This window comes from Aplysia californica, unplaced genomic scaffold (assembly GCF_000002075.1).
Source record: "Aplysia californica isolate F4 #8 unplaced genomic scaffold, AplCal3.0 scaffold00270, whole genome shotgun sequence".
Taxonomy (NCBI): domain Eukaryota; kingdom Metazoa; phylum Mollusca; class Gastropoda; order Aplysiida; family Aplysiidae; genus Aplysia; species Aplysia californica.
Genome location: NW_004797540.1, coordinates 132,177 through 144,310, shown reverse-complemented (window position 1 = coordinate 144,310; position 12,134 = coordinate 132,177). Strand labels below are relative to the sequence as shown.

General features: G+C 37.9%; 1 protein-coding gene across 1 annotated transcript; it reads left to right on the top strand.

Moving 5' to 3' along the window:
* Positions 1-1,583: 1,583 nt before the first annotated feature.
* On the top strand, positions 1,584-7,070 carry LOC101862956 (gamma-aminobutyric acid receptor-associated protein). Its single transcript, XM_005101087.1, has 3 exons — positions 1,584-1,973; positions 3,539-3,736; positions 4,912-7,070. The coding sequence occupies exons 1-3, from the start codon at positions 1,884-1,886 to the stop codon at positions 4,990-4,992; spliced, it is 369 nt and encodes a 122-aa protein (XP_005101144.1). The 5' UTR covers positions 1,584-1,883; the 3' UTR covers positions 4,993-7,070.
* Positions 7,071-12,134: the final 5,064 nt, after the last annotated feature.

Genomic DNA, 12,134 nt, shown 5'->3' with positions numbered 1-12,134 from the left:
TTCTTCTTCTTCTTCTTCTTCTTCTTCTTCTTCTTCTTCTTCTTCTTCTTTAAAATTCAATTGATGAATTTCACGCTTATCAGACACTGATCATTATCACATAATATTACACACGAGTCGTATCTTTTCTCAAGGATAGATCTTGTTTGTCTGTTTTGTTTTTCTTTTGTTTCACAGTGAACGATGTGAAGATTAGTTGTCACCTTCTGATTTACTGTGAACGCTGTGAATTTTAGTTTTGGCTAACTGTCAATGGGACTGAGGGATGCCTTGGACTAGGTTATGTAAATGTTAGACGAACCGTGAACAGTGAACAGACTTTTGCATTTTCCCAATTGATTCAACATCCACACACGCAGAATGCAAGTAGGCTAATATACATTACAGACATGAAATACGCCTATTCCTATTATTTGTTATTACCATTACCAACAGCCGACAGGCTTATTAATCATTAACGTCACCGCCGATTCAAATTCGAAAGATTGCACATGTATGGAACTCTCCTGATGGAGAGTCTGAAAAATTCTAGATGATGATAGATGCTTATTAGCAAATATCGTTATATGATGATATTGAATAGTTGGTTGTTTATGCTTATATTTTTTCTGTATTCTAAATTTGACATGGCTGAAATATTTTAACTATTTATAAGTAAGATTTTCATTTTAAACTACAATATGATGATTTATTAATTAAATTGTATGCATTTATTTACAAAATATTTATAAGCAGCGCTTTAAATTCGTATGTAAGCTCAACTCAAAATGCAATTATCATATTTACTAAAAACTGTTAACGTATAGGTTTAAGATTATTGTTTCCCTTGAATACTTGGTTTTTCTTCAATTTCTTCCAGTTATGTCCCTTGAATGTCTGCCATGTTTGTCCATACATGGTATACAAGTTGTTATTCTTTTGAAGATGCCTTTCCTGTTTTACTTTTTATTTCATATACACAGAAGATACATAACTTTGTTTTTTCAGATTAGATAAGGCTGTTAGCCTTTGAAAACTCTATCAAAACTCCCTATTCATTATGACTATGATCAACTAGACTACTTCATTAACTTTTGATGTTTATCTCCCTTTAACTTTTTAATGATACACCTCAAAACAATAAGAAATTACTTTCTTTGAAGGAAAAAAACTATACACTCTTTGTTTGGTGACTCATGGTTGAGATTCGTTGATTTGAAGACAGTTATAAATTAATTTGGTACTCGTCACAGAGTTCCATTCATTATTCAGGACCAAAGACATGGCATACTAAAAAATATGAATTCTTTCTTACTATTTCTTTGTAATTTGTAGCCTAATAATGTTCCTGTGTCTTATAACGTTCGCAACTGCTAAATGCTTTGACAGTGAATACATAAAATGTAAGCAATATTTTTACTGGTATATCAACAATGGTGTCATGTGATGACACTATTGCTGAAGTTTACCCCTAAACTAAAAATACGTAGGCCTTGGCCTAAGACGCAGTTTTTTCCCCCCACATGTTATGTTACTAAAAATAGAACACCTGTAATGTTTAGGTTCTGCAAGTCATGTGACACTTACAAATAAGATTGATACGCGAGTTTGTAGCGTTGCACACAACAAGAAGTTTCTAAGCCCTACATATACTCTCTTCATGATTGCAGCAGTTATTTGGCTTTTATTTATTTTCATCAGCTACAAATAATTAAAAAATACTGACAATCAAAGCTAAAGCTCTCTAAACAAAGTGTACTCTTTGAGCACGCGGATTCATTTCGTCAAGGTAGAAACGACATTCGCCATCTTTCTTTGTTGACGAAATTTCTGATCAGCTGTGAAGAGAGTTAGATACTGAAAGACACATTCTTAATTTATCAAATTCAACTGTTCTATACACCATGAAGTGGCAATACAAAGACGAGCATCCTTTTGAGAAGCGACGAGCAGAGGGAGAGAAAATCCGCAAGAAGTATCCAGATAGAGTTCCCGTAAGTATGGACCCTGTGTTTACTCTCATCAGTATCAGCCTTTCTGTGTCACTGTCTCTTCTTGTTACTACCCTCTAGTTTCTAGGGAATTCTCATTGTTACGGTTGTGGCTACTGACTTATATTTTAAGTTTAGTCATGGCAATTGCAGTACTTGGTAGCTAATGTGATATTCTGTACCACAATCCACAATCCTGAGGTAATGGTAAGATTCGCGACTTTCAAGGTAATCATGCCAGCAGGGCTTGGGGTCTTTTCAGTAATGTCAGGCCTTGGCCCATGCCCTTGTTATTGTTGTTTCCGTTCACTCATTGCCAGGGTTCAGGTTAATGAGATTCTCAAGGTGGCTTCTCATGTAAGTTAGCTTATCATTTGTGAAGTCGGACTTCCCAAACCCAATATTGGCAAATCTGTCCAATCAATGCTTCCGCCTCCTTGTTTTGTAAATTTTTATTAAAATATTTTGGTGGTGTCAGCTGAGTTAATATTTTCGAAGTGTATTCAGACCCGGTAACCGGGAACAAAGTCATGGAGTTTACAGACCTGTTAGGGGAAATCTTTTGTGATTTCAGAAAGTTTCTGCGCCCAGACCCGGTAGAGAGAGAGAGTGTATTTGTGTGAGGAGAGAGAGGGGAGGGGGTAGAGAGCAGGGGGAAGTGCTAGCAAATATCACATGCCCTAGTTGACAGGAGGGAACAGGAGAAAGGTAGAGTGGGAAAGTAGGTGGGGGGTGGGGGAGAAAGACCGAGATAAACAAAGAAAAGGAGAAGGCGAAGGATACACAGAGAAGAGAGAGAGGCAGGCAGAAAAAGAGGGGAGAGAGGCAGAGAAATAGAGAGGGTGACTGCTCGATTTAAATTTTGACATTGTTCTTTTTAGTTCTCCAAATTGTCTTGTGATTCTTCCAACTCTAAAACGGAGGAAAAGGATCGTTCATCGAAAAGACATCCGCAATCTTCATTTAGATCTAGGTCTAGGCCTCGAAACTAGAATAATTTGATGTCTGTCTGTCCAGATCTAGACCTAGGCCTTAGATTTAGAATCTAAGAATCTAAGTCTACCCTGAGCCAAGAGGGCTCCGAAACTTTCCGAAATCACAAAAGATTTCCCCTGCCGGGTCTGTATACTTCGTAACTTTGTTCCTGGTTACCGGGTCTGTATACACTCCCTTATATTTTAGTAATGGTTAGGGTGCTGCTGGGCTTGCGACCAGAGCTGCCAAACCTTACGCCTCTGCTTTGAGGGTCAAACTGCTGTAATTTTTACTGCGGATCAAACATTAAGGTCACTAAAACTGTCGCAAATCAGTCATTTTCAAGGAAATTTCAAGCCTAATTGCAAAACATCAAGTTATAGGGAGGCTTAAGAATAGATTCAAGACTATAACCATGGGACTAAATTTTTCTTTGATTTTTTTTCTGCCAGTTATAAGTCTACAAGTTGACTGCTTAGTGTAAGAGTGCCATTCCATTTTTTGAAAGTGACATACATTAATGTTGGAATTTTACACGGAGCATTCGAAGTGTCAATAATTCAGGCCTCTCCAAATTGTGCTCTCTCTTTCAGGTTATCGTGGAGAAAGCCCCAAAGGCACGAGTCGGAGATCTGGACAAGAAGAAGTACCTGGTGCCCTCAGACCTGACTGTCGGACAGTTCTATTTCCTGATCCGCAAGCGGATTCACCTGAGGCCAGAGGATGCTCTGTTTTTCTTTGTCAACAATGTGATCCCACCCACTAGTGCAACAATGGGAGCTCTCTATCAGGTGAGATGAATTTTTTTTAAGTACACAGAAAAGCGGCGATTTTTATGAAAATGTCTTATAAAAAAAAATTTTAAGTAGATTTTTGTGTCTGGACATTTACAATGGTGGTAAAACAGAGTGCTCCGTGGGCCCATGGTGCTGATGAACTATCGTGCCAGATCTCGTCTGCTGGGACATTTCAGTAACCCACTTTCAGCACTTTTCATGGACCCCCGAGCAAGTGTTGAGTTCCTGCGTGCTGTCGGCATCGCTGACAGTTTATGACGCCACAGCGCCAGAAGAGAGAGAAAGATGAAGCCAGATCATTATCCCCCATATTTCATGGTGTCGTTTCTGATAAACTCATCATTTGATTGTTTCAAAAGATGTATTAAAATTACTTGGAACTTGTTATTTCTGCTCAGTCCAGGACCAGTAAAAATTGCAAACAAAATGTATATTATGCAATTTTTTAGATTAGTAACTCTTACTGATAGCTTGTGGAATGTTCAATGTCAAATAATGCCCGAAGTGGTTTAGATGGATTAAACCAGAAGCAAATATTTGTCCTATGATAATAATCAGATGTATGATAATTATGATTGACAGTTACTGTTAGTGTTTTGATGGTCTGTTTTGTTGGAATACACATACTTAAAAGTCTCAGAGTCTGGTGGCAAAGAAAGTGTCGATGTCATCTCTTCTTTTCTTTGTTACTCTCAAGTAGTGACACATGTAATCTTCGGAAGTAATGTAACATATTTGTGATTGCAAGTACAGTAAAACTTGTACCTCAAACTAAAACTAAATTCGTTATCGAACATCAGTCATTCTTATCTCTCTCCTCAACCTTTTCTTTGTATCATGTTACTCTCTAGTAACACCTCTAATCTGCTCACCTTGACCTGTTTGTGGCTGCAAATGCTGTAAAGTTCTAACAAAAACAAAAACTACTGTTGTTGGTGATTGGCGGGTGCTTTGGTGTGGTTTGCTCCTTTTTTCCTATGAAAAAATCTACCGTCTCTATCTCCCCTCCTTTTTTGTTTTTGTTACTCTCTTGTAGCCCCTCAAATCTTCGGCACTTATATGACCTTATTGTGTTGCAAGTGCCGTAAAACTCTTACTAAAACTAAAAACTAGTGTTGTGCGAGAGCTGTGAAGTAACCCCGTGCCTGTGTCGTGTTTCCCCCCTGCAGGAGCACCACGAGGAGGACTTCTTCTTGTACATTGCCTACAGTGACGAGAGCGTCTACGGAAGCTGTGAGGACAGCGCGTAGAACAGCCGCAGCCTCGGCGTGGGTGTTGCTTCTTTGGGCACGATGGAGGTGATGAGGAACTTTCATTTTTCTTTCCCCGGCCATCCATCTGGTTGCTACTACTGCGTACTCTTGTCTTCGCGTGGGAGTTTGCACACATTCGATGTTGTACAGCTTTCTGTTTGGGTAGGCTCAACCTAGGGATGATCAGCGGACCCAAGATGCATCTTATGTACATATAGAGTCGTGTGTGTATACATGTGTATCATTTTGTGTACGTGTGCGTGTGCTGTAAGGGTGGGGGCTGCGATGTGGCGAGTGTTGTGAAGGGTTTGCTGGGTGAAGGCGAGTATTTAGAGAATTGCTCATGTCTCAGCTCCAGGAGGCTTGGAGTGCGTTACTCGTCTTGTCTGATCCAAGGTTATACGTCCCTTCAGCAAACCTTACGCACGCCCCGCCCTTTGATGTCTTAATGTGTTTGTGAATGGCAGCTGTGTGTGAAATAACGTATACATCATGTATGTCTGTGGAGAAATTCCCGGTATGAGTTGTGGGACTATGGTCAAATGACTTCCCGATTGATAACTCACTCACTCAAGTTTTATTCTCATAATCAATGTGAACGTGTCTCTGGATCACACCAAGTCTGTGCAACCGTTTACACTCACACACACACACACACACACACACACATACACACACACACACACACACACACACACACACACACACACACACCAAACGTGTCGATAGATTTGGCACACCAATAGGACTAGTTGGCTGTGCTTGTTTCCCCCTCTCTCTATTTGGGACTTGTAGTAGGCTGAAATTATTTCACTTCTGGACTGTATTTTGGACCTCTCACTTCTTTTCGATACACGTAAAGTATTAATTATGTGGGCTGCTGTACGTTTGTACAGTCATCTGAAATGGCTGTGTTTGGTTTTTAATGATAGTTTAAAAGCCTTTTCTTTTTTTTGTTTGTTTTGGGTGCTGTTTGGTTGGTCTGGGTTGTTCTTAATAAGATTTTTCGAAAAACAATCAATCCTCAATCATCAGTATGTTTGAATCTAAAACAGTGCTGGCAGGAGATCTTCTGGTGCAGTGGATTTTTTAAATATTTTTTTTTTCTTTTCTGAAAAACCACCTCAATTTACAGTGAGCTGTGGGAAAGTAATTTAGCTCACACATAAGTACCTGACACCAGTCTTGTGATGAGTCTTTCTGTGTGTGTGTCGGCCATTTGCTTGCTCCGACTTGGTGTGTACCCCCCCCCCCCCCTCGTTGAACACAACATCATTCATTGTGCTCGTTGTAAGCTTGTTATCACAGTGTCTTGAGCCTTTTTAAATATGATCAGCTGTCTTTTTATGTTCTCCGTTTATGAAGTTATTTAGATTTTCATAGAATTTAGACGTACCCCAGTAAAATTCCCAGCTAGCTTTGCGGCATAGTGGGTACATGATTTTTACCGCATTGGTATTTTTGTTCTCTTATGAAGATTTTTACATTTCCATCGCCATCGTTGATTGATGTTGGCCTAGTTGTTACTTTATATCAGCCCATTTTTTTCCAGCAACTTTCTTTTCCCGAATGAAAAGAATATTTTTTTGTTGCTTTCTGCGTTAGTGCTGAGTTCTCTTGGTTTTTTAATATTTTTTTTGGTGGAACATACTTTATATGCTGTAGTACATGTAGCGGGATATTTTGTTTTTATCTACTATCAGTGAGTGACAATTTTGGATCACCCGAATGTCATTCATTAGAGAATTGAGTTGGAACGGGTTAAAATCAGAATTGAGAATATTTTAATTGGAACAGTCGCAGGTATTTTTGGAGGAAAATTGAAAATATGTAGCTTTCTTATATGACATTTTTTCACCCTTTTCATCGCCATTGCTGGTATAAAGATTCCCTTTTTGGACGACAGGTGTGTCTTATTTTGTATTCACCGTGGATGTACATGTATATTAAGCTCATGATGCAGTGTTTCTCGTGAGCAAATAGCCTGTGATGGGAAATGGTACTGGATGTCCTGAAAAAGAAAAAAAAACAACTTATAAATCCAAAAACATGAATAAACAACTTGTGCATTCAAATACATGTTTCCTTTCTATTTGTTTCCAGTTTCTGTAGTTTGCAAATATGCTTCTCACTGGTGGTGTGTATTGGAAATGTGAGGTAAAAATGTCTTGTATTTCTACTGGTCAAAGCTCAGAAAGTGGGTGGTTGGCAGGTGCTCTGGTGTGGTTTGCTTCTTCTTTCCTATCAAGCATCTATCGTCCTTATCTCCCCTTCTTCTTTTTTATGTTTGTTACTCTTTTGTAACACCTCTAATCTTCTGGCGTTCATATGACTTTGTCCAGTTGCGAACGCCGTAAAACCTCTACTAAAAAAAAAAAGCTCAGAAGATGGCTACCTAACCATATGGGCATCCGAGAAAACGACCAGGCGGATCTCCTGGCAACGGATTCCTTGTCCCTTCTGTTGGGATTAACAACAAACACTCTCCCAGTGGGTGGTTGGCGGGTACTCTGGTGTGGTTTGCTTCTTCTTTCCTATCAAACATCTTTATTGTCTTTATCTCCCCTCCTTCTTTTTTGTGTTTGTTACTCACTTGTAACACCTCTAATCTTCAGCACTTATATGACCTTATTGTGTTGCAAGTGCCTTAAAAACTTACTAAAACTAAAAATCACTCTCCCCACAGACTGACTTTAGAAATTTAGGTAAAAAACTACAGCTCCAGTCTGTAGGAGACTCGTTGGGAAAAAAAAACAAGAAAACAATCAACTACACAACATTAGGCCCAAACTGGGTCCACGGAAACCTTCGGGCCTCTCCAGAAGAGACGAAGTCATTTTTACTCAATTACGCATTGGAAACACGTCCCCGACATAAATATCTCCTTCACTAGGGAGATGAGAAGCCGTACTGTGTTGGATGCAACACAGATTTTACCATTAGGCACATTTTAACAGAATATCCAGACTTCGGAGACACCTAAACGAAATATTTTAAATGCAAAAAATTGCAAGATTTGTTTTCGGTCGTTGATCCCGAAAGAATCCTTGATTTTATAAAGGCCCTTTAGTATTACGGAAAATTGTAAATACAGTTATTTTGATTTTAAGCAGGTTATCATCTTTTGATCGTTTATATACCTCAAGTTTTTAACATTTTAAAACCTGATCGTTGACCTGAGCCAAGACGTGCAGTGAAATGTTGTGAATGCAACCAAATTGTGTTTAGCGCGCTCATATTATGACCTTATGCAATCGCGAGCGCTGTAAAACTCTTACTAAAACTAAACTGAAAGCTCAGAAGTTGTGTTGCCTTACATTGGTTTGAATGATGAATTCCTTCACTCTAGAGATTTATAGGTCTCTCCCAGTAAATTATGCAAATTTAGAAGGCCAAATTATGCCCCAAAAAAGACTAAATTATGCAAAAATTATGCAAGCTACCGTAACACCATTTGCGACATGTTTGCACTTTTTCAACACGAAGTTTCATGATTTTCATGTTTTATGTACAGAAAAATTGAAAATAGGACATATCAGTATCAGTAATTTGTTGTGTATTTGGAAAAGAAAACAATACACATCAGTTTTAAAAAAACAACCAAAAAATATATTCTATGTAACTTTCAGCTGTAGAATCTAGATCTAGATCTATAGAAGAAAGAAAAACGTTTAAAAAAAAAAAAAAGGACATCTGGACCTCTGATGCTGGCACATTACTAAAACCAGGAACACCTGTCAAACATGAAACATCAGCAGACATGAGAACAACAACTTTTGATGGATTGAAAAATTGAACATGCTCAAGGAAAAAAATCACAACCCGTAACCAAGATCTTCTAACAAGGGAAATAGTAGCCAACTTTTCACTTAAATGAGACTTATTACGGTGATTACGTCCCTTTAGTCACATGGCGAGGCATTAAGTAATTGTTTTGTAGGGAAAAAACGTGAAAAAATGCGGAGAATCCCAAATTATGCAAATGTTGCAGAATTACGCGAAAAAACGCGGCCGCACAATCGCATCATCCTACGGGGACAGGTAGGTCTGAAGTGGTCGACACTTTTTTTTTTCCGCAGTGCAGGAGGAGATAAATGTTGATTTGTGGAAGTCTCAGGTCTTGCTGCTTTGGTTATTATTATGTCATGTTTGCCAAAAAATGAACCATGAGGATTTTTGGTCATATATTAAAATTATTACCCGGTATATATTATACGAGCTGGGCCCCCTTTCGATGAAAGGAATTATCGTTGCATTAACATCAACTGAAAGTAATTATTTACACTCTACTGGAATGGAGCAATCAATCTTGAGAGAAAAGTGACACATGTTTCCAAGTTGCCAAATATTTAATAGATGTATAGATTGATTCTCTATTCCGCTTTCAAGGTTGTACACTCCTGAATTTTGTGTGGAAACAGTGCGCACGGCTATTGAACGGAAACCTCACTTATTTACAGTGGCGTCTTAGAGAAGATGGACTTTCCCAGGATTAGATCTAAACGAAACTAATGAAGAACTGAAAATGAAACTACAACAATGACTTCAGGCTCCTCAATAGAACTGTGCACCCTTTAAATGATTCTGAACCACCATTAATTTAGTTAAATTCAAAAATTAAGTGGTTCCGAAGTTTTAGGAGGCCAAAGTGACGAACTTTCACAAATATATAATATCATGTCGTATAGATACCGAGCTCAATTTGGCTGTGGATGTTGTAGTGAAATAACTGAAATATTTCACAAGAGCTCTACCAATGCAACAAATATATTATATATATGAAAGACTTATTGGAAGAACGGGTTATTTAAATCGGACCTTCTATCTACGAGTTTATTTGTGGCCATGATGGTTCAGTTAAGTCTTGTCAAAGTAAACTTTCTGCTTCTTATTGTAAGAAATTGGAACTCTATACGTGTAGTCTTTCTGTCTTATTTCTCCCCTGCACTGAATGACCAATATTGGGAACGTAAAAACACACACATTAAGAAAAAAAATATACCAGCACATGTATACATTATATATATATAATTGTATATATATATATATATATATATATATATATATATATATATATATATATATATATATATATATAATTATTTGAAAGTGGAGAAGACCACCTTTTTTCCTCCTCCTCCCCCCTCCCCCTCTCACGTCACTGTGTCGAGTAGACCAAGATTCCTCAGCAAGGTACTACATGTATTATGTTTGCATGGTCTCTCTACCGTGGCTCGATATATATAGGCCTAATATTAATTATAACAGTAATAATATGTAGGACAAAATCATGGCCAGTTATTTTATTATTATTATTATTACTATGCGTGGCATCGTGGTGAAATCAGGCGCTCGTCAAAATATTTAAATGGAAAAAAGGAAAATTGTTCCGTCCATCGAGCAATTTTTATATTGACTTTTTTTTAGAACAGTGGAAAGAGAGAGAGAGAGGGGGGGGGGGGGGTCAACACCTCTTGTGTTAATTTAAAAACTCATTTCTGTTTTGATTGACTAAAACACGTAGATCAGATTGACCGGGAAAAAAATGTTATTTTGCACTTTTCAAGGACACTTCAGCCTTAGCTTAAAGAAGAAGTCATCAAACTTTGGCGCCCAATTTCCTGTCCCCATGGTTTTATGCACCCTGCATAATTTAGCAAAATTTGATCTTTTTTGTGCATAATATCTGATTATTTTACTTTATAATTTTTTGTTAAAATTAAGAGATTTGCATAATTTCACATTTTTGGGGCTCAGATTGCATAATTTCAAAATTTTTCTTGCATAAAACGACGGGGACTGATTTTCTCGCTTACTTCACCTAGGACACCAGGCGACCCCCTTCTCCTTCAGCTTCGATCGCAAATTGACCTATCTCGACTTCTATTCAAAATAGTTGGGTACTATTTTCCCATCAAAAGCAAGTGAAAAAGCTTTAAGGTTATATCAATAAAATTACTCTCTATGCCCCATAATTAAAGAGCGCCTGATTCCACCGTGTCGCGACAAAATGCGAAATAATAATATATAGATTTAGGACAAAATCGGGATGAGCTCCTTCATGTTATTTTCTATCGTCTGTCCCCGTGGTTGTATGCCTCCAAAAAATACTGAAATTCTGCAAACTGAGTCCAAAAATGTGAAATTATGCGATTCTTTTAATTTTAACAAAAAATGATAAAGGAAAATAATCAGAAATTATGCACACAAAAAATCAAATTTTGCTAAATTATGCGGGGTGCATAAAACCACGGGTACAGAATTACTTTACTATATGGCCCAAAATTTACGAGCGCCTGATTCCACCGTGTCGTGATAAAAGAGAAAGATGTAGGACAAAATCGTGATGAGCTCCTTCAATGTTATTTTCTATCATGGTCGAGGTCGAGGCATCAGATTTGCGATGTTACGACGTAATGGCGGAAGGAAGGAGAGTGTTTCGGAAGTCACCGGTGACGTGACATCTTGCATTACGCTAATAATATAACCATTTTCTGTTCAGTACCGCATGCTACGTAAGCTTCCCATTTCTAGCAATTGTTAAATCTGTCCCCGTTGTTTTATGCAAGAAAAATTCTAAAATTCTGCAAACTGAGCCCAAAAATATGAAATTATGCGATTCTGTTAATTTTAACAAAGAATGATAAAGGAAAATAATCAGGAATTATGCAAAAAAAACTATCAAATTTTGCTTAATTATGCGGGGTGCATAAAACCACGGGGACTGTTAAATTAAGAGTAGAGGGGAGAGTCAGGTGTCTCGTGTTGTAAGAAATTATTGAAGCTCATTGCAAGCCGGTTGCTGTGGCCTCGGTAGCCTAGTAGTTATACAAATTGTGGATGGGATTGGGTCGAGTGCGGTCGGGTTGGGTATAGAAAAATCATCACTATTTTGGTCTTATTGAATTGTTTGTTATTTGGTAGATCTACTAAAGAGGTGAATATACTCGTAAAGAGCTACTTGTTATTTGGTAGTAGAGAGGTGAATATACTCATAAAGAGCTACTTGTTATTTGGTAGTAAAGAGGTGAATATAGTAAAGAGCTGCTGTTGGCACTGAGTCCTGCTTGCATTTCACAGAAAGACAGAGATGAGAGGATAAAATAGTTAGGCCACCTGTTACGTTTGTCACCTGACTA